Genomic DNA, 22261 nt, shown 5'->3' on the forward strand with positions numbered 1-22261 from the left:
TTTTGAGGAACCTCCACATTGTTTTCCAGAGTGGCTGCACCACTTTGCATTCCTATCAAAAGTGCAAAAGAGTTTCCCTTTCTCCGCATCCTAGCCAAAACCTGTTGTTCCTTCCACAATTTTCTAATTTTGTAGACTTAATGTCAAAACTTATGAAACCTTTGAAAAATCTGATTCCTGTGTTTGTGATATAGATACATGTGTCTCTTGTACTTTCAGGAGGGCATGACTTTCAGGTAGGATGCCTGGGTGGCTCAGTTGTTTGAGGATCTGACTATTTGGCTCAGGTAGTGATCTCATGGTTGGTGGGTTTGAATCCCACTGAGTGTGGAGGCTGCTTGGGATTCTCTGTCTCCCTCTCTCTGCCCCTCTCCTGCTCATGCTCTGGCACGCACATGCTCTCTCTCTCTCTCTCTCTCTTTCTCTAAATAAGCTTAAAAAATGAATGTTGGTCAATGCTAAGAAATTAAGATAGGTTAGGTTTTGGCAGTTGTGATCCAGTGTTATGAATAATGATGAGCATCTGTGTTTTCATTATAATTATTTGCCTTATTCTGGAGCCTGCTTCTGTGTCTCCCTCTCTCTGTCCCTCCCCCTCTTGCGCTCACTCTGTCTCTCAAAAATAAACTTTAAAGGGGCGCCTGGGTGGCGCAGTCGGTTAAGCGTCCGACTTCAGCCAGGTCACGATCTCGCGGTCCGTGAGTTCGAGCCCCGCGTCAGGCTCTGGGCTGATGGCTCGGAGCCTGGAGCTTGTTTCCGATTCTGTGTCTCCCTCTCTCTCTGCCCCTCCCCCGTTCATGCCCTGTCTCTCTCTGTCCCAAAAATAAATAAAAAACGTTGAAAAAAAAAAAATTAAAAAAAAAATAAACTTTAAAAAAAATTACTTGCCTTTTTAACTTATATGTTATATTTCAGTGTGTTGTGGTGCTTGTTGTGTTTGTTATATGAGTAGGATAAGATTTCACTTAAGTAGGGGTGCCTGAGTGGCTCAGTCAGTTGAGCATCCGACTTTGGCTCAGGTCATGATCTCACAGCTCGTGAGTTCGAGCCCCACGTCAGGCTCTGTGCTGATAGCTCAGAGCCTGAAGCCTGCTTCAGATTCTGTATCTCTCTCTCTCTCTCTGCTCCTAACCCACTCACATTCTGTCTCTGTCTCTCTCAAAAATAAACAAACATTAAAAAAAAATGAAAAAGATTTCACTTAAGTAATTTCTGGTTTTAAAAATAAAATGGGGGGCACCTGGGTGGCTTAGTCAGTTAAGCTTCCAACTTCGGGGCAGGTCATGATCTCACATTTCATGGGTTCGAGCCCAACATCAGGCTCTGTGCTGACAGCTCAGAGCCTGGACCCTGCTTTGGATTCTGTATCTCCCTCTCTCTCTGCCCTTCCACTGCTCACACTCTGCCTGTATCTCTCAAAAAGCAATAAACATTAAAGAAAAAAAGTTTTAAAAATAAAATAAACTACCCTGACGAAATACAAAGAAAAAATATAAAAGCAAATTTAGCTTTTCTCAGTGCATATTAAAATATGATTATTCTGCTATGTGAGTCAATATTAACACAAGATTCCAAAATGCATCTGCATCAGTAACTCTGAAATGTTTGTATTTTCTGTTTAAACACTTTTATTTTTACTTTTACTCTTTTAGGTTTGCCATCAGAAAGATAATGCTCTTGGAATTTAGGTGAGTTTAAAGACGAAGTTAAAGATGGAGTATACCTTTTTTATTATTATTATTCTACTATAGTTAATATACAGTGTTACATTAGATTCAGGTGTACGATATAGTGATTCATCAATTCCAACTCTGTGCTCATCCTGACAAGTGCACTCCTAAATCCCCATCATCTATTTTCACCCATCCTCCCACTCACATACCTGTATCATCTTGAGCAAATCATTTATTCTCATAGCCTCGATTCCTCATCTGAAAATGTAAAGAATGGGTTTGGAGTTTGCTGTTAGTTAACTCCCAAAATAAAACATTATTGTTAAAAACTGTGGCAAGCCAGTGATATCTCTGAGGCATGTGGCAGAAACAAATATACACTTATGTATTCCAACTGTATTGCACAAAAATTCCCATAGATAAAACCCTGGTAAAGGTGAGTTCAAACTCCCAATTACAAAGCACGTTAGGATAAGAATCAACTATAAGCAAGTTGAAAGAACAGAATTCGTTCTCCACCCTGCCCACCCAGGACCTGAGATAATTAAATTATTTATATATACCACCAAATAGTATGTTTAAAGTTACTATAAGTATAAAAGAAGAAATTGAATATGTGAACATGGAACAAGATGCTAAAAATGGGTAGATTTGGAGAAAATGGAAGTAAAAACGTTTGAGATTTAAAAATTCAATGGACAAATTAAATGCAGGCATACCTTGGAGATATTGCAGGGGCATTTCCAGACCACTGCAATAAACCAAGGCAGACGTATTTTTTGGTTTCCTAGTGCATATGAAAGTTATATTTATAGTACCTATATTGTAGTCTATTAAGTGTGCAGTGCCATTATGTCTAAAAAAATTTACATGCCTTAATTTAAAAATACCTTACTATTAAAAAATGCTAAACATCTGAGTTTTCAACAAGTCATAATTACTAATCATGGATTACCATAACAAATATAACAATAATGAAAAAGTTTGAAATATCCTGTTGCCAATTTTTTGGTAAATCTTACTACCAAAACATGACAGACACAAAGTTAACAAATACTGTTGGAAAAAATGGTGCTAATAGACTTGCTCAGTGCAGCATTGCCACAAACGTTCAATTTGAAAAATGCGACATCTGCAATGAATAAAACAAAGCACAATAAAACAACATAGGCCTGTGGCAGATTAGACACAGGTAAGAGGGAAATTAGTGAATTGGAATACAGGAAATTAATTAGATAATAGCAAAGAGAAATAGGGATGACAATATAAAAGGAAATTTAGAGATACAAAGGCTAAAATTAGAAAGTCCAATCAATTTCAGAAGAGATTTAGAAAAGAGGAGTAGCAATTTAGAAGAGATGGTGGTTGAGAATTTTCTACAGTTGAAATATGTGAGTCTTAGATTCAGGAAGTACAGTAAATTCTGAATAGAGCAACTGAAGAGTGACAAAGATGGAATGAAGATCTTACCGTATGCTAGAGGGGAAAAAAAACATAAAGAACGCATAGATTGTAGATTTCTCAGTTGTAGTAATAGAGAATGGAATAGAATGAGACTAATACAAGAAAAAAATCCCCAACAACCCAGAAACAATTGTATAACCAGCTAAACTATCATGAAATAAAGAAATTTCAGACAGATAGATTAACACTAACAGACTTGTTGACAGACATTCTGAAGGGTATAATTCAGGAAAAAGGAATTTATACTTGTAAGAGAGGAATGAAATGAAACTTTGTGCATATTATTTATGAAAGAGCACTCAGGTATCTTACTTGGAGCCTCTTGACCATTATTTCAGGTAAAATTCCACTTACTCAGTTTTCAAGATTCTTCTAAATAAACTAAATATTGCTAAAGATAGACCTGTGGAAATACTGATGTAAGCATAAGAGGAAGTAGAAAAATTACAGTGCTGTAAAGGAGTATAAACACTTAACTATGGGTGGGTGTGCATGCATGGTTGCATGTGTGCATACATACGTACACACATACGTGAGTGATTGCAGCATGCATGCGGAGTGATTTAAAGTGGGAATAAAACACCTTGCTTTTTTTTAGTGCTTGAGGGTATTTTAACCCCTGTACAAAAATTGACATTTATAACTACCCTGAATGATTAAAAAAAAAAAAAAAAGACTTAAGTTGTATTTTAGAAATTAGAAATACTTAAATTTCTTGAGGAATATTTTCACCACGGTCTTAAAATAAGAATTTTGGTATTTTAAGAGGAAAATGCTAGTTACCTTGTAAATTGACTTATGTTGAATATACCTAGTAAATTAAGTATTAAAATTAGCTTCTTTTTGATTGTTAAATCTCTTTAGTTTCTAGAAGTCAGTTGGTCTTTGTATGAGGTAGTATTAAGGTCTTAGATACATTTATCTGCTGAACCTGCCCATTATATCATTTTGGCTTTTTACTTCACAAAGAGACTTAGGGAATATCCAGTGTTCTGAGGGTGATAATTACATACGTTAGTAATCTTTGCTGTCTTCCTGCCTTGAAAGTGTAAACTCTCATTCTACAAAGCTGCAATTGCTGTATATAAGTTTGTAGCAGGTAGTGACCTAGATTATAGGTAAATTTGTGAAGGATTCTCAAATTACATAGTTTTTTAAAAAGTTTCAGAAAGTTTTAGATAATTAACGCTTTTCCAGGCGAGTGACATATAGTGAGTGGTGATAACTAATGAAATATTCTGTGCTTTTTTACTCTTCACAGCCAGTATCTTGAAAATTACCTCTGGATGAATTATTCTCCAGAGGTGTCCAGCAAGGCCTATTTAATGTCAATCTGCTGTATGGTGAATGAGAAATTCAGAGAAAATGTCCCTGCATGGGAGGTAACAGATTTAAATTACTTTGTAGCTTTCATACTGTGCTCACTTTAAGCGATTAAAGAGTAGCAGAACTTTTTACTGATAATAAATAATGCTTTTATATATTTATTTTCTAGGTTTATTTATTTTGAGAAAGAGAGAAAGAAAGCGAGTGGGGAGGGCAGAGAGAGAGAGAGAATTCCCAGTTGTCTCTGCACACTATCAGCACAAAGCCCTCCATGGGGCTCGAACTCATGAACCCTGAGATCATGATCAGAGCTGAAATCAAGAGTCAGACACTTAACTGCTGAGCCACCCAGATGCCCCCAAATAATACTTTTAGAACAAAACTTCACCCAATAATAAAGTAACATTGACAAAAAAATGGATATATGAAAAATGCTTTTTTTTTTTTGGTTTCAATACATTGTTCAAACTAATTTACTATGAACTGAAAAATTATGAAAGTGAAATTATTTTTGTTTTGTGCTTGATATGAAGAATGGCATGGATTATAAAGACTTTTGCCTGAGATTAACATGAAGTTTGTATTATTAGCACAAATAGTGCTCAAATAGGATAATATTTTTCAGAGTCCTTTTTCACAACAGGGAGTATATATTTGTAGTTTTACGTACAGTAATGTTGCCAATGTAAAGACAGATGTTTATATTGTAATTTCAGTTTTCTCTTTATCCCTGATTTAGAGTCTGCTTTCCCTTTTAGAAATTTCTAATAGACATTTTTTCTTTGTGCTAGTGTAATAGAGGCTTGCTCAGTAGAGATCCAAAGTCTAGGTTTTCTTTGGCTGCCATAAAAAGGTCAGCTCATCAACTCTTTTAAATAAAGAAAAGGCATGGGTAATTGTCATCTTTTTGTGGCAATGGTCTCTGAATTAAGAAAATGTTAGATTCTTTAAGATAAACCCATAGACCCTTCTCTCGAATATTCATTAAATAAGTGCCATCTTTGGGCAGATGAGAGCCCAAAGTAAACTGTGCTTTGTGTACTATTGAAAGGTCTTGGGTATTTCTTGAAGTTTATTCAAGCTACTATAGGAAGGGAGAAGGAAGATTTTTTTTTGAGCTAAACAATGACCTGATCAGTTTGCATGTTAAAATGACCATTTTGGTGATTAGGGCTTGAAAAAGAGAAATACAGATTAAGAAAAGAGGTTACACACAGATTTTCTAGAAAGTAGAATTGACTGCATTTCATAGCTGAATAATTAGTATTAGGGAAGGGTGTTATTTTCAATAATTTTCCAGGCTTGGGCAACTGAGTGTAATAGATGATTCTGCCATTTACCAAGATAGGTAATCATAGAGGGTTGAGAAATACTCTGAAGGGTACAAAATTGTTGAATTGAGTTTTGGACTTCCTGAATTTAGATTGCCTTTCAGTTATCTAGATGAAATTGTCTAGTAGGCAGAGGAATCTTGGGATCTAGGGTTAATGAGAGTAATCTGGACTGAAGATATATATTTGGAATCATTAGTGTGTGGTCTTTGAAGTCATGGGAGGGAGAAAAGAAGAATGGGATTAGAACCCTAGAATAGTGCTGTGTATGCAGCAAGAGAAGAGGAACCCTCAGCACATTGTAGAGGGCTAGGGTAGGGGGCTGGTAAGATTCCATTGTCTTTGATAGCGATAAAGATTCAGGGGAGTGCTGGGGTGGAAGCTTGTAGAGAAGTACATGAAAACAACTAGTGTATACCACACATTTGGAGCACTTCTCTATGAAAGAAGAGGGATGTGGGTGGGGGGCATAGTTCAGTGAGAAACTTGAATGTATTTACCTAATTTACTTTTTTAAAATATTACTTTCATGTTGAAAGTAAAGAGCTAATACAAAGCAGGAGAGGCTGTCGTTGAGAGTCATCAGTGGGAAACTAACTTTTGCTAAAGATGTTGTTTTTCTTGCTTTAAGTCATAAGAATTAAAACATTTCAGATTCTTAGAAAACAAAGACTAAGCTAAATATGAACATAATCCATAAAAGAAAAAAAATAAAGGAATTAAAGCCATTATTTTAGGGGCACCAGGCTGACTCAGGCAGTAGAGCATGTGACTCTTAATCTTGGAGTCCTGAGTTCGAGCTCCCCGTTTGGTGTGGAGATTCCTTAAAAAAAAAAAAATGAAAAAATAAAAATATTTTTAAAAAACAAGAAAAAAAAAACCCATTATTTTATTAGGTGAAATTTTCTGCAACTCTTTCATGATCTTGCCAGAAACCTGTATTTGACTTGCTACTATTAATTATAAATAAGCAAATAGTCTTTTTTGCAATTATTTGCTTTTGTTAAAGACTTCTAAAGAATGACCAATTTTTTTTAAGGGAGAAAAGAGAGGGCTTGCAAGCCATTTCAAATTAAATTTTTATTCTTTCTCTTTTCAGACTTTTAAGAAGAAGCCAGATCACTTCCCATTTTTTTTTAAGTGTATCTTGAAAGCAGCATTAGCTGAAACTGATGGTGAATTTTCACTCCATGAACAGACGGTCTTACTGCTTTTTCTTGATCATTGCTTCAATAGTTTGGTAATTTTACTTTATCTTTGGAGGAAACTCAGATTTTCTTGGTGGAGGTTTTATTTTTTATTTTAGTTTTTTTTTTTAAGTTGAACATAAATGAGATATTACCTCTGTAGCCAACTCTTCATCCAATGGTAGTGGGGAATATGGATAATGCCAAAAGCTTAATTTTAGCCACTTCTCAATAAAAACATTTTAGAAGATCCATTCACTTTTTAAAATAGATTTGTACTGGATCTCTCCTTTTTTCTTAAGAAAAATGGTAATAGGAGCGGAAATTCTCCAAAGATAGAGCAGCAAAGAATCTGGGTTTTATGAACTTTGCATAATGAGATCTGTGCCGTAAGTTGCACACAAAAACTACCTTTATTACTTTTTCGTCCTGCTTCATGGCTGGCAGGCAAGAAGGAGAGTTCTAATTTGAGTTCACTCAATTAGGTGCAGTTTTCATCCTTCTAAAGAATTAAATATTTACAGTAATTAATATTTCATTTGCACTGCTCTGCTGTGGTTATCTGAAGGTCTATACCTATTTATTTAAAAATAAGTACTGCTGAGCTGAGAGTGCATTAGACCCATGCAGGAGAATGCATAGGGTTCTTTCTTATCCTGAAGACTGAATGTTGATAGATGGGTAGTTATTGCTTGTTCTAGGTCCTGCCTCAAATGAATCTTGTAAAGGCATTAAAAAAAAGATTTATGCCCCCAGTGGATGCCACTATTACCTCTAACATTGATTAAACTAAACGTCAATGTAAATATAGACATGATTATCAGAAATTAAGCAAAAACAAGATGAAATTAGTATTAGTAGTTTGGTACTTGGTTTAGTTAACTGAAAAACTTGTTTATTATTGAAATACTTTATTTTTTTCAACATGCCATCAGTACTTATTATTTGTGGTAGTTAGGTCTATGAGGCAGCTGCCGACACTGAATTAGCTAAAATTGAACCATTGCTCCTAGGGAGAATAAAGGGTTGGGTGCCTACAAGCCAATGTCACATTTCATCATTCCATCAGTACATAATCTTGTTTTATGTGTTTCTGTTTAAAGACACCTTATGTAATATATATTGTTGCTTTATTGACATGGAACTCATGGCCAGAAACACTATAACTTAAGTATGAATGAGCCTTCTGTAATACACTTATTTTCTGTATAAGACACATCACAGCCTTCTTGCACATAGGAACACTAACCAGCACTTCAACCATGTGCTTTACAATAGCAAAATCACCAACAAAAACCATAAAAATGTGAGAAAGGTAGCACTGAACAGACACACAGAAAAGGATGCTTCCTTATAGTATGAGAGCTGAAACAAGAAGACGGATCATTACCTTGTTCACCCCCAGCTGAATACCTCAAGCCTGTAACCACTGCATGTTGGGCAACTTAGCATTTTTCACTGATCTGTGCCGCCCTTGGACAGCACTAGGCGTATTGAATTTGGGGTTACAAATACATATTTGTGAATAGATGAACTCGCAAATACAGAATCTGTAAATGGTGAAGATTGTATCTTTTTTGAAAAGTATTAATTTGAAAGTATTGGTGACATGTTTTCACCCTGGGACTTAACAAGACAGTATTTCCTTATGTAAAGATTTAAGTTAAAATACTGATGTGTGTATAAATTTGTTTTCTTTGTGCCTTAAACAGGAAGTAGACTTGATACGGAGTCAAGTACAGCAGCTTATCTCCCTCCCAATGTGGATGGGCTTACAGCCGGTAAGTATCTTCAGAAACTTAGGTGTATGTGTGTTACAAGTGGAAAATGTGGTTTTAGACTTTGTAGCTTTAACATAGGTATAAAATGGTGGCCAAAAACCCCTTTTCCTGTTTAGAAAATGTATTTATTATGCATTAATTTGTCATGGATGCAGTTTTTTTCAGTTTTAAAGTTTTTATGTATCTGCAAGCTAGTAGATTTCACCTCATGTCAGTATTATAAGGTAAAATAAGATAATATCTATGGAGTTCATAAAGAAGGGGGATAAATTTAGCAAACTATGGTGATTATTTCTGCGTGTGCCTTTGGATGAGACTAAATATAGACTAGAATATTTTATTTTCTTAGATTAGAATGTACATATAGCTATAGGAGAAGGTCTGGATTATGTTTAATGACTTCCTTTTTTTCATCAAATACTTATTGGATAATATGTGCCTGTATCAAAACCCAATTAACTGATCTTGGGGAGTAAAGTTATAACTGTCAAATTTTAGTATAGTACTTTATTCAAAATACCATTTCCTGCATATGGGTTTTTGCATAGAGCCAAATATGCAAGTTCATTCATAGGTACCGGCTGATGGTGATGAAAACAGGCATATATAAATAATTAGTGCTAAGCTAATTATTTAATGCTAAGTTAACTGATAAGTGCCATTAGAAAGAATGTAGTCATATGGACATTTCCTTGTCTGCTTGTGACAGCTGTTTCTATGTTCATTGTTTTAGACTCATTTTTCAAACTTCAGTGATTTTACTAATAAGTGTTAATGCTCATATTTTTCAAATTTAAATCCTTCATTTTAGAAATAAGAAATTTAATTGATTATTGAGCTTATGACCTTCATAAGAAAAGGCAGTTTCTTTTTTTTTTTACATTATTAGTAACAATTGTTAGAATTAAATAGTTTTTTTAAAATTAGAGTTGTTAGTTTCTTAGTTTTCAGGTTTTGTCATGTTGCTTTCAGGTTTTATCCCATTGCTTTATATTGTATCCACACATTAGAAAACTAGCTGATAGTTGATCTAATATTTACCTTTGTAAACTTTGAGGTTACTGGTGATTTAATATCACATCATTCTTTCAGGCACGATTGGAATTAGAATTAAAAAAAACCCCTAAGCTAAGAAAATTTTGGAACTTGATTAAAAAGAATGATGAAAAGATGGATCCAGAAGCAAGAGAACAGTATGTTGCCAAAATTTTGTTCCACATTGGTTTATTATTTTGGTTGTAAGTCCTAGATGATGTTGATTGGTTTGTTGTTTCCTTTATATAGGCTGAACTAAATAAATAAGAAGTGCTTTTACTGTCGTAGGAATATTTTTCATAAAGGTCTAAAGGGGAAACCACAACATTACCATGTTTTTCTTCTTTCTCTTCTCTCTGCTCCAGTGATAAGTATATCATTGATCCTCTCCCTGCCTCTTGACCGTAGTTTGTCTGTCATGGATGTTTTTCAATTTTCTGCACAATCTTCAAGCTATCAATCAACTTTTCTTTCTTTTTCTCACTCCCTTACTCTTAATAGTGACTTTTATACACTCCAGCCATCATTCATTTGTTCATTCATTTATTCATTCATTCAACAAATAGTGAATGTTTATCATTTTGCCAGGTGCTCTTCTAGGTATAGGGGACATAATAGAGAATGAAATGGAAGTAGTTCCTATTCTGTGGAGCTTACATTCTAGTTGCGGGCAGATAGCACCAAAAAAAAGATCAATTATATAGTGTATTAGATGGTGATACATGTTAGGGAGAAAGATAAGTATAAGGATTAAAGAAGCAGGTGAGGATTATGGTTTCTTTTAATAGTAGTATTTATTATGAGTTGGGGAAGTCTGATAGCAAGTATTTATTTCACCACACAAAGTGCTATTAGTAGGAAACGGGAAGGATCCACATACTCTTAAAGAGGCTTTTCTCTCTCTCTCTCTCTGTGAGGCTAACTCGGTGACTAGTGCAGCAATACCCCTTGCACTGTCTCCATCTTTAAAATCTTTTTTTTTTTTTTTTAATGTTTATTTCTGAGAGAGAGAGACAGAGCATGAGTGAGGGAGGAGCAGAGGGAGAGGGAGACACAGAATCCAAAGCAGGCTCCGGGCTCTGAGCTGTCAGCACAGAGTCCGACGTGGGGCTCGAACCCACGAGCTGTGAGATCATGACCTGAGCCAAAGTTGGGCACTTAACCAACTGAGCCACCCAGGCACCCCGTGTCTCCATCTTTTATTGCTCTTTTCCATTCACTCCTTTTTTTCTGCATATGTATATATGCTGAAGACTCCCTTCCCTTGGACCTATGATGACTTTCTGGTTCTTTCTTATTGTTTGATCCACTCTGGAGAGTACTCTATACATGTGTAGCTGGTAATTAAATTCATGAGTATGGATGAGATTATTTAGTGAGATACATAAACCATGAAAAGAGGGTTGAGGACAAAAAGAAATGGAACCTGGAGTTGTGCTGGTGGTTACTGAAAATAGGAAGAACTAAGAAAAGCTACATGTCAGAAAAATGAGTTTGGGTGGGTGGGAGTGAGAGCCACGAGGAGAAAATATTAGGGACAGGGTAGGAAAATTCCTCCTTTAATTTCCAACTCTAGTCTCATTATTCATGGTGTCTTCCCACCCAGCAGCCTCTTGATTAGATTAATCACATGGCATCTGCATTACTTGACTATTTTTTCTTAAACCTACTCTTCCTGTTACCTCAACATGATTTAATCATAAATCTCTCTGGCCCTGTCTTTGAATAATTCTTTGCTGTATACAGTTGACCCTTGAACAGGGCAGGGATTAGGGGCACTGGCCACCCTCTCATATAGTCACAAGTCCTCATGTAACTCGTGACTTCCCAAAAACCTAACTGTTAATAGTCCTCTGTTGACCAGAAACCTTACTGATAACAGTTGGTGAACACGTATTTTGTATATTTTGTATATCATATACTGTACTCTTATAGTAAATTAAGCTTAGAGAATAGAAAATATTACTAAGAAAATCATAAGGAAGAGAAGATATATTTCCAGTACTGTGCTGTATTTATTGAAAAAATCTGCATGTGAGTGGACCTATACATTTCAAACCTGTGTTGTTCAAGGGTTAGCTGTACTTCTGTTTGTCATGAACTCCAGTTTCACTTAAGTAACATTCATTGTTTTCCCTCCTAAACTTAATTTTCTGGCCAGTTTCTCTTAATTCTTTCAGAAATTGGGCTTGGAATATTCCAGTCCTTTGGCCAGCAATTTATATCCAGTCAGCCAATCCTGTTGATCTTTTGTCCTTCCTCTCTTTTGCCTGTTCACACTGCTGTCATCTTAATTCAAGCCTCCAGAGCCTCTTGACTAAAGCATTACAATGAATTCCTATTTGATGTTTCTTCCAGCTTTCCCACAACAATGAGTCTAACTAGCCATCTTCATAGAAAATTTTGTGGTTTTCCCATATTCACAAGCTTTGCCTATTCACAAGCTTACAGTGGTTTCCTTCTTAGAGGAGAAGCTCTAAACTCCTTGCAGTGGCATTCAGAAACCTCCAGCTGTTTTGTTTGTGACTCCCCCAAATCCCTGGGTATTGATTGTTTCTTCAACATTCCTTCCCTAAGTACCCTTTCCCCTCCACTCCACTTTATTGAAGGCTAACCTTCCAAACACTTCTGGACCAACTACTTCAAGCCACTGTGCTTTCTTCTGAACTTCAAACCACACTGTGTGTTTTTTATTGAAACTCCAGCTGTTGGTATAATAGTTAAAATATGTGTAGTTGTTGAGGGGCATCAGGTGACTCAGTTGGTTAAGGTCATCTGAATTCAGGTCATGATCTCGCAGTTGGTGGGTTTGAGCCCCATGTTGGGCCCTGTGCTGACAGCTTAGAGCCTGGGGACTGCTTCAGGTTCTGTGTCTCCCTCTGTCTCTGCCTCTCCCTCACTTGTGCTCCATTTCTCTCTGTCTCTCTCTTTCAAAAATTAAAATTAAAACATTTTTTAAAAAAATACATGTGTAGTTGTTGAAAGAGTAGGTTCTTCAGTTGGAACCTATTGGAACCGTAGTACCTGTTTAATGGGACTGTTGTCAGCATTTAATGAGATTATTCGAGTGAAGCACTTAACACAGCTCAGATCCTGACACAGTAAGTGCTCATTTAATGTCAGCCAGTTTTAGTAATTACATGTTGATTTGTGTTACTGCTTATCGTCATGTTATATGACTTGTTTCCGGTCATGTAGTCATTCCCCTCCTTTGTATTTCCCCCAGGACTGGCATAATCATTTACAGCTGTCCAATACCTGGTGAATGTTTGTTGATTGACTGGTACACAGTGCATCTTAAATTAGTATGAGTAGAAAGTTGTTCTTTAAACCAGCATTTAAGTTTTAGACATTGTAATACTCTATTATATATAATACTTAAAATATACTAAAGTATAAAATTGCTTGTTTTAACTGTATACTTAAACGTTAAATTTTGAATGTTAAGGGCAGACTGTAAATGAAATTTTGAAAATTTCAAGTTCTGACCTTTAAATCTCAAGTGAAAACCTTCACAGTAACATGGTAAGAGAAAGTGGTGTTTTCTTTGCTGGCTCATTTAGGCCGGTAATGAGGCTCTTCTTTTCTTTACATAGTCTTGTGTATACATACAAAGAAGCAGGTGTGTGTTCAAATTATGATCCTAATTTCAGAGAGAAGTGGAACATTTGAATAGTGTAAGAAAAGCTTGTTCAGCATTTAAATTTTACTTTTGAAATAATTATTTTTCAAAAACAATTTGGTCAACATTGTTCTCTGATTTTAGAGCCTACCAAGAAAGAAGATTCCTTTCACAACTCATCCAGAAGTTTATCTCTGTGTTGAAATCAGTGCCACCTTCTGGTAACTATCTTCTTCCTCTCAGCTTATTTGTGAAGTTGTGGTTTAGATGCTCCTATAGTATTGACTAGCCTCTAATCTAAAAACTGCTCCTAGAACAGTTTTAAATCATAAAGACAATGTACCTGCCCTCCCCTTTTCATATATATGACCAGTCTGAGTATTATGACTGCGTTAAAAATTCACATATTTTGGGGTGCCTGGGTAAGCTCTGTTGGTTGAGTGTCTGACGCTTGATTTTGGTTCGGGTCATCCATGGGATTGAGCTCTGCATTAGGCTCTGTGCTGAATGTGAAGCCTGCTTAAGATTCTCTCTTTCTCTCCCTCCGCCTCTCCCTCTCTCTTCTCTTTTTATATGGTTATTGAAATATTCATTTACTTAGCAAATCTTTTTTGAGTTTGCTTGCAAGACCTAGATCCTGAACAAGGTGCTAGGGTACAGTGTTGAACAAGTCAGTCACAGACCCACATGGCATTTATCCTGTGGTACTGAATAGTGTTTTTAGACAGCATCAAATATTGATTGGACAGGAGACAGTGATTTTTGAGATAACAAGCTATCAGGCAAAATGGGAAAGATATTCCCTCCAATGTGGCCCCTATTTATTGATGAAACAAATACAAATATATACTATGTAGACTATGTACATGGCATAAAAATATGCCATGATTATACTGTATTTGTGTGTGTGTGTGTGTGTGTGCATGTGTGTGTGAGAGAGAGAGACAGAGAGACAGAGGGAGGGAGATATGCTTGTATATCCAGAGGGGCTAATTACATTATGTTGGGTTTGCAAGCTCTACATAGAATACTTTTTACTTAATAAAGGTGTATATATACTATGTAAGGTGTATCATTTGTTAATATTTTATTTCCTAAATGGGATATAATCTAAGAACAGTTCTGTAGATATACCATATTTATATTTTTGCATCAGAGATTGTTGCTTTGTTTACACTACAGTAGAACAGAATTACTTATAAATGCCAACCTTCCAAGTAATATTTTACAACTGAAAATCATACCTATAATTTAGTGAGGAATAGATACTAATGCTATACATCAACTATACCTGATTTTAGGCATAATGTTACTCCCAGCCTAAGTGTATAGAAAAACTTGTCATATGCTGATAGTCTAAGTCACTTACTTAATATTAGTATTTTTATTATTTTATTTTTTTTAAATTTACATCTAAATTAGCATATAGTGAAACAGTGATTTCAGGAGTAGATTCCTTAATGCCCCTTACCCATTTAGCCCATCCCCCCTCCCACAATCCCTCCAGCAACCCTCAGTTTGTTCTCCACATCTATGAGTTGTTAATGTTAGCCATTCTGACAGGTGTGAGGTGGTATCTCAGTGTGGTTTTGATTTGTATTTCCCTGATGATGAGTGATGTTGAGCATTTTTTCGTGTGTCAGTTGGCCATCTGGATGTCTTCTTTGGAGAAGTGTCTGTTCATGTCTTTTGCCCATTTATTCACTGGATTATTTGTTTTTTGGGTGTTGAGTTTGATAAGTTCTTTGTAGATTCTAAGTAAGGAAATTTTAACATGTTCTGTCTGTTATGTCCAGAACCTGTCACTATGGACAAAGTTCATTACTGTGAAAGATTCATTGAACTTATGATTGATCTGGAGGTAAGAAATTTGCAGTGACTTTCCTGTTACATCATCATTACGGTGGATAAGGTTAAGCATATGATTGTGAAATATGTGAAATATTTCTTCATTACCTCAGACAGGCCTTAGATTTTACCTGTTTCTATGTGTAACAGAGAAACAAAAGTAAAATGCAGTTGGCTCTTTAAGTTTTCAAATAACTGTCAGATGGCTGCTATTTGTAGAAAAAAACATGTAGTATAGTTATTAAATATGGGTCCAGCAGTGGCAATTTATTTTCTATCATATTTTAATACCCCATCATGGAGTTTTTAATAGTGGCTGAAATTGTGGATTTATGGGCATCTCTTTAATCTCACTTTTCTAAATGTGCCTAATATTGTTGGTGAAGAAAGATATAGCTGCTATTGTCAATTTTTTAAATTAAGATCCTTGAAGAAGATTTCATAATACTAGGTGCAAGATTTTGACAGAGAGTTCAGATGCAGAGTTGGTATAATTCAGACTGAGTTCATTTCCTTTCCCTCTTTAATGCAGGAAATTGAAAGAAAATCCTTTGTGTTCATTTCTTATCTGGAGAGAGAAGGTAGTTTCTTGACATATGTATTAGAGTATTGGACTTGCAGCCATGCATGAGATCTTCATTCAGATTCTCATTCTGCCAGTAACTAATTTATAGCCTCTGAGGATCTCAATAACCTCATCTATAAAATGAGGATATTTGATTAGATTAGTGGTTTTCAAACTGATGATCACAGTGTCTCAGCATTGTCTTGCTGACTGTCAGAGGACGATGTGGTAAGAGGAAATGGAGGACGAAGTCTCCATATAGGGGTCCCCAGTCCTTTTTCTCTCAGAGTAGCACCATTTTTTTTTTTTTTTCAATATATGAAATTTATCGTCAGATTGGTTTCCATACAACACCCAGCGCTCATCCCAAAAGGTGCCCTCCTCAATACCCATCGCCCACCCTCCCCTCCCTCCCACCCCCCATCAACCTTCAGTTTGTTCTCAGTTTTTAACAGTCTCTTATGCTTTGGCTCTCTCCCACTCTAACCCCCCTTTTTTTTTTTTTTCCCCTTCCCCTCCCCCATGGGTTTCTGTTAAGTTTCTCAGGATCCACATAAGAGTGAAACCATATGGTATCTGTCTTTCTCTGTATGGCTTATCTCACTTAGCATCACACTCTCTAGTTCCATCCACGTTGCTACAAAAGGCCATATTTCATTCTTTCTCATTGCCACGTAGTATTCCATTGTGTATATAAACCACAATTTCTTTATCCATTCATCAGTTGATGGACATTTAGGCTCTTTCCATAATTTGGCTATTGTTGAGAGTGCTGCTATAAACATTGGGGTACAAGTGCCCCTAGTAGCACCATTTTTAAATCTATACCCAAAATATATTGAGATTTCATAGAAGATTTTGTTTGAAAACTACTGGCTTTCCTATCTGTGAAATTTCTTCTAATGTCGTATTTTATTTATAAACATTGCCACTGCGCCTATTTACACATGGACCAGACCCTTTGCTTTGTGCACAGTGTCTTTTGGGAGACTAGAGGGTACTTTGTACATGATTGACACTTCTGAGTGAAGGATCAGTAGAGTTTACCTCTAGCTGCAGAGAACATGCAGATTTATTGCCATGGTATTTATTTTTTTTAGGCCCTCCTCCCCACAAGGCGCTGGTTTAATACCATTCTGGATGACTCCCACCTTTTGGTTCACTGTTACCTTTCCAATCTTGTTCATAGAGAAGAGGATGGGCATCTTTTTTCCCAGGTGAGCATTGATATATCTGAACATATTTTCATTTCTAAATTGATTCTTTTTCTGCCATGCAACCAAGAGTGCCAGTGGTGATATAAAGGAAATTTTACTAAATATTGAATTAAGTAATGTAAATTCCCAATTAGTCATTTTAAAGTAAAATCAAATCTTAGTATAGAAAACAAATGAATGAAGAGCTTTGATTAATCATATGTGATTTTATTATTGGACTAAATTAGGATTTTGGCAGTGCAGTCCCACATACTCATATATTTTATGTTAGTAACCACTGTGGAATACAGTAGATGATGAGCATTAATTTCAAGAGAACTATGCCCTCCTCATGGCTGTCTTTCCATAAGATGGTGGTGACCAAAACCGTTGAGAGCATGGCAGTGCACTTCATTTGCTACCTTGAGTAGAAAGAAGTAATAGTGTTTCACATTTCCTGTTTCGCATCACCTCTTCAGGAAAGTCTTCTACCAAACTCCTAATACTTGCCTTTCAATGAGATCATAGTTGGAGATATAATTTTTGTGTGCTTATATATTCTTTTAAGAATTCTTTTATCTTGTATCTATATTTTTTCTCATTCTCTTACTAAATTTCTATCCAGTGATTTGCCACATACATTAAAACATACTAAAATTCTAGTATCTGTTCTGCCATAGGTTAGAATCAATAATGATGAAGATTTGGGGTAAATGTAGCCAGTAGACTGTGTCTCTGGGGAAAACAGGCCTTCATTATAGCAGCAGGAACTAAGCCAAAGAAAGGGCTTAATGGCTGTGGAGACTGATAAGAGGAATAAATATCTTAGCTTTCCTCACCTTGCTGCATTTCCCTAATAGTAGCAGCACACAGAGAAGAATATCTCCAATTATGAATTCCAAAACCCTCATTCAGAAAATTCTGTATTAAGTGGCCTACCTAAGTAAAGGACCTCAGGAGTTCCCTCTAGTGGTGTAGTTCCATAAATTGGCAGTGGTGTACTTTGTTTTTTTCCATTTAAGTGTTTGGCTTCCTTTGATTAAATCCTTAATGTCCGTTCAGTACTGGGATTTCAATTTAAGTTCCTCTCTGTAGAAGTAGACCGTGTATATGAAATAGACTCTTAACAATTTATTCACAAGAAACATACTTTTTCCTCACACAAATAAAACATGTTTGGATATGTTCTGAAGTGTTTGTTGCAGTGTTTATATTCCAGAGTTTTCCAGCACCTTGGAGAAGGTATACAGACTTACTTAATCTTTATAATAAGTAGTTTTTGTTTGTGGTTTCTTGTTCTTATGTTCACACAGTTTATTAATGTAAATGTATCCTTTCAGCTTTTGGACATGCTTAAGTTCTATACTGGTTTTGAGATTAACGACCAGACTGGGAACGCTCTGACAGAGAATGAGATGACCACAATTCACTATGACAGAATCACTTCTCTCCAGGTGACTGAAATGCAGTATAGCCTGTGCTTCTGCTCCCATCAAGTTGGTTCATAAATAATGTAGTTTCATGTAGTACAGGTATAAAAAACTACTAATTTAATAGTGTTTCATCTTGAACTTTTAAAATATTACTTTTAAAATTTTTAAATACTCAAAATAATGCTAATTTTTAAATTTTTTAAAAATATTACTTTTAAATATTTTATTTAAATATTTTATTTATTTTTTAAGTAAGTTTTTAAAATATTACTTTTAAAATATTACTTTAAAAATTTTTTTTAAATATAACTTTTAAAATATTACTATTTCTAATGAATTCATGGGGAAAAAAAATGGCTTTCTTCATAGTCTTCAATCTTGAGACTCAAGATACTGATATTTGACACTCAGAAATGTTTGATTAATTACTGGGCCAATTTGGTGCATATACTTACCAGTTTTATCTATGAAAGAGTATTCCCAATGTACCGACAAAGTATGTGTGAGCGTTTTATAAATTTTAAAGATAAACACACGTAATGGGACCGAAATTGGCCAGTACAGCTCAGCTGTGTCAACAGAGTACCTTTGTTTTCTGTTCTTGATTTCCTCTTGCTCTTGCCCTTTCTGGTGGTAGAAAGAAGCTTTTATTTGTCACTTTGGAGAAATTCAGTCCTTTCTGTTTCAGTCTTTTTGGGGAAAGAGTCAAACTTAAGTTCAAAATGTCTTTCATAATCAATTCCACTATCTCTCAGGGACTCTCTGCTCTCCCTCTTCTTTCCCCAAATGGCATCTGGGTATATGGAAGCATTGAGATAGCCTCATTGTTTTGGAAGAAGAGTGACCTGCACAGCTTAACATGTCTTTTCTTGCTTTGCTCAGAGCATTGGTGTTTTTGTCCTTCTGCTTCTGCCCTTGAAGTAACCACAGCTGGCGCGGCTTGTGGTCTGCTCTTTTGGCACAGGCATGGCATGATGATTCCCGAGGAGCTTGGCTATCTCCTTGCTGATGAGGCCGCACTCTTGCTCTTGGTGATGCTGGAGTCCTCCAGAGAGCTGACTCCCATTCGTTTCCAAGCTTCAACAGTTCACTCTCAGGCTTGGGTTGCAGGGTCATTTCACCATTGCCTGTAGTAACCCTATGGCATGCTCACCAGTAACCTTGGTAGGTTTTTATGTCATCCCACTGTGGGGCACATGAAAACTTCCGGATTTCTCTGTGCCACATGGGCATTAAGACTAGGGATGTTATCACATACACTCTTACCCGGTCACTGTAGTGCTACTATTTCTGTTTTCTTGTGGCTTACCCCATGTCGGCTGGGGGTGTTAACCCTGTGAAGTCCTTTCTTTCCAGAGTTCCTAAGTAAAACAAAGCACAAACACACTGTACTTTTGGCTTCTCCCTCAAGCTATCTCTTCAGGTATTTTATTTCTCTCCCTTCCTGTCAGTGAAGGTAGCTTTATTGGCTGTTTCATGTATGTTCAAAATACAACTTAGAAATAAAAAATTGAACATTGACTCTTTGTTTTTGCGTTCCTGCTAGAATAATTCTGGTTTTCCCCCATTGTATTGAATGCTTCTGGCTAAATAAGGCAGAGGTCACATATGAGAAGCATATAAGAAACAGAAGTGCATTAATATATTTTTTGATATTTTTATTATATAGTATATAAATTGTAGTTTATTGTTAATATGCAGACATTAGTTCTTGAGTTTTGTTTTTGTTTTTCCCGTTTTCTAGAGAGCTGCCTTTGCACATTTCCCTGAACTCTATGATTTTGCACTCTCAAATGTGGCAGAAGTAGATACTCGGGAATCTTTGGTCAAGTTTTTTGGACCACTTAGGTAAGTCAACATGGAAAGAAAACTGAATTTTAATTTTCTTTGTGTTTTTAATCATTTTGCACTATCTTAAATAATGTAACTTGTTGCACCACTCGCTTTGTTGACAACTAAAACTAATGCTTCTCTCCAGCAGTTAGTATCGTTAAGTCACTTCGCTATAATTATTGATCATCTATTTTGGGAGCAAAATTAATATTTATTAATTTAATGGTTTTTATTTTTGTTTTGGAGAGACAGAGCATGAGCGGGGGAGGGGCAGAGAGAGAGAGGGAAGCACAGATTCGGACATGGGGCTTGAACTCATGAGCCATGAAATCATGACCTGAGCCGAAGTTGGACACTTAACCAACTGAGCCACCCAGGCGTCCCAAAATTTATATTTTTCATAACTTAAACATTTTTCCTAGATCATAAAGTTTTCTTAAAGTAGAACATAAAACTGGTATCCCATCAGTCATATCAGTAAATGTTCATATGTGACATCAAAGGTATGAGTTAGAAACCTTTTTGTGTGTTTAAAATTTATGAAATTAGTAATATTCTTTGGCACTCAGCTAATACACATTTTTGAAAATGTAGTAATACGTTTGTACCACGTGGTAGGCACTCTGCTAAGTATGTAAATAATCCTCAAGACTTTCATTCGTGTGAGAAGTAGGTACCATTTTAGGTATAAGGTCACTGAGACACAGAATTGTTAGGTCATTTGTCTAGGTCAAATAGCAAGTAAGCAGCAGAGATAGGATTCAAACCTAACTTTTATTTTTTTACTTAAAAAAAAAATTTTTTTTAACGTTTATTTATTATTGAGAGACAGAGACAGACCGTGAGCAGGGGAGGGGCAGAGAGAGAGGGAGACACAGAATCTGAAGCAGGCCCCAGGCTCCGAGCTTGTCAGCACAGAGCCCGACACAGGGCTCAAACCCACAAACCGAGCGATCATGACCTGAGCCGAAGTCAGACGCTTAACCAACTAGCCATCCAGGCGCCCCTCAAACCAGACTTTTAACTGTGCTCTGTTATCTCCCTGTTGTCCTTAACTCTTGGGAGAAATTATGTTTAGCTCATTATGGATCTCTAAAATGAAACAAACTTGGCTTTAACTTAGAAGTTGATTAACTTGGAAGATTATTGAATCTTCATAAGATTTAATAACTCTTTTTTTTTTAATGTTTATTTTTGAGAGAGAGATACAGAGCGTGAGTGGGAGAAGGGCAGACAGAGAGGCACAGAATCTGAAGGAGGCGCCAGGCTCTGAGCTGTCAGCTCAGAGCCCAATGCGGGGCTCGAGCTCAAAAACTGTGAGATCATGACCTGAGCCAAAGTCGGACGCTTAACCAACCGAGCCACTCAGGCACCCAAATAATAACTCTTATAATGACACATAGAATTATTTCATTCTCTTAATGAACTGCAGAAAGTTCCTTTGAATAACTCTGCCATATTATTTTGTGATCACTCTCCAATTGACAAATCTTTAATTTCTAAATTTTTGGCCATTATTAATGACTCACTAATGAACAACATCCTTTTTATTTCTATGTAAAAATTTTTGGCACTGATTCACAGAAGCACAATGGCTGACTCAAAGGGGTTATGTATTTAAAATTTGTTATATATTGCTAAATTCCCTTCAAAAGTATGTACCAGTTATACCAACAGAATTTGAGGATTTATTTCTTTCCCTACCAGCTAGGTAAATTAGTCTTTAATTTTCGCCAGTCCAAAGATAAAAGAACCGTCATTGTTTTACTTTGCATTTTGTGATTATGTTGGGGAAATTGAGCATCTTTCTATTTTTCTTGGCCATTTGCATTTTGTCTGTAACTTTCTTGTTATCTTTTGCTATTTTGTATTTCATTGCTTGTCATATTGATTTCTTTAAGAACCTTTATTTTGCATACTAATATTTTGTCTAGTTTGTGTTATAATTATTTTCTCTCCGTTTCTCA

The 22261-nt window shown here is 36.0% G+C and overlaps 1 protein-coding gene across 1 annotated transcript in view; it reads left to right on the plus strand.

Annotated features, from left to right (window-relative positions):
• The window catches only part of AQR (aquarius intron-binding spliceosomal factor), a 91617-nt gene that overhangs the window by 13435 nt on the left and 55921 nt on the right, over positions 1-22261 (plus strand). Inside the window, exons 4-13 of the mRNA XM_042942481.1 lie at positions 1653-1688; positions 4399-4519; positions 6894-7034; positions 8694-8762; positions 9855-9955; positions 13564-13640; positions 15216-15280; positions 16933-17049; positions 18369-18482; positions 20206-20309. Of these exons, the coding sequence (XP_042798415.1) occupies positions 1653-1688; positions 4399-4519; positions 6894-7034; positions 8694-8762; positions 9855-9955; positions 13564-13640; positions 15216-15280; positions 16933-17049; positions 18369-18482; positions 20206-20309 (945 nt within the window). The remainder of the gene's footprint in view (positions 1-1652; positions 1689-4398; positions 4520-6893; positions 7035-8693; positions 8763-9854; positions 9956-13563; positions 13641-15215; positions 15281-16932; positions 17050-18368; positions 18483-20205; positions 20310-22261) is intronic.

Source organism: Panthera leo, chromosome B3 (assembly GCF_018350215.1).
Source record: "Panthera leo isolate Ple1 chromosome B3, P.leo_Ple1_pat1.1, whole genome shotgun sequence".
Classification (NCBI taxonomy): domain Eukaryota; kingdom Metazoa; phylum Chordata; class Mammalia; order Carnivora; family Felidae; genus Panthera; species Panthera leo.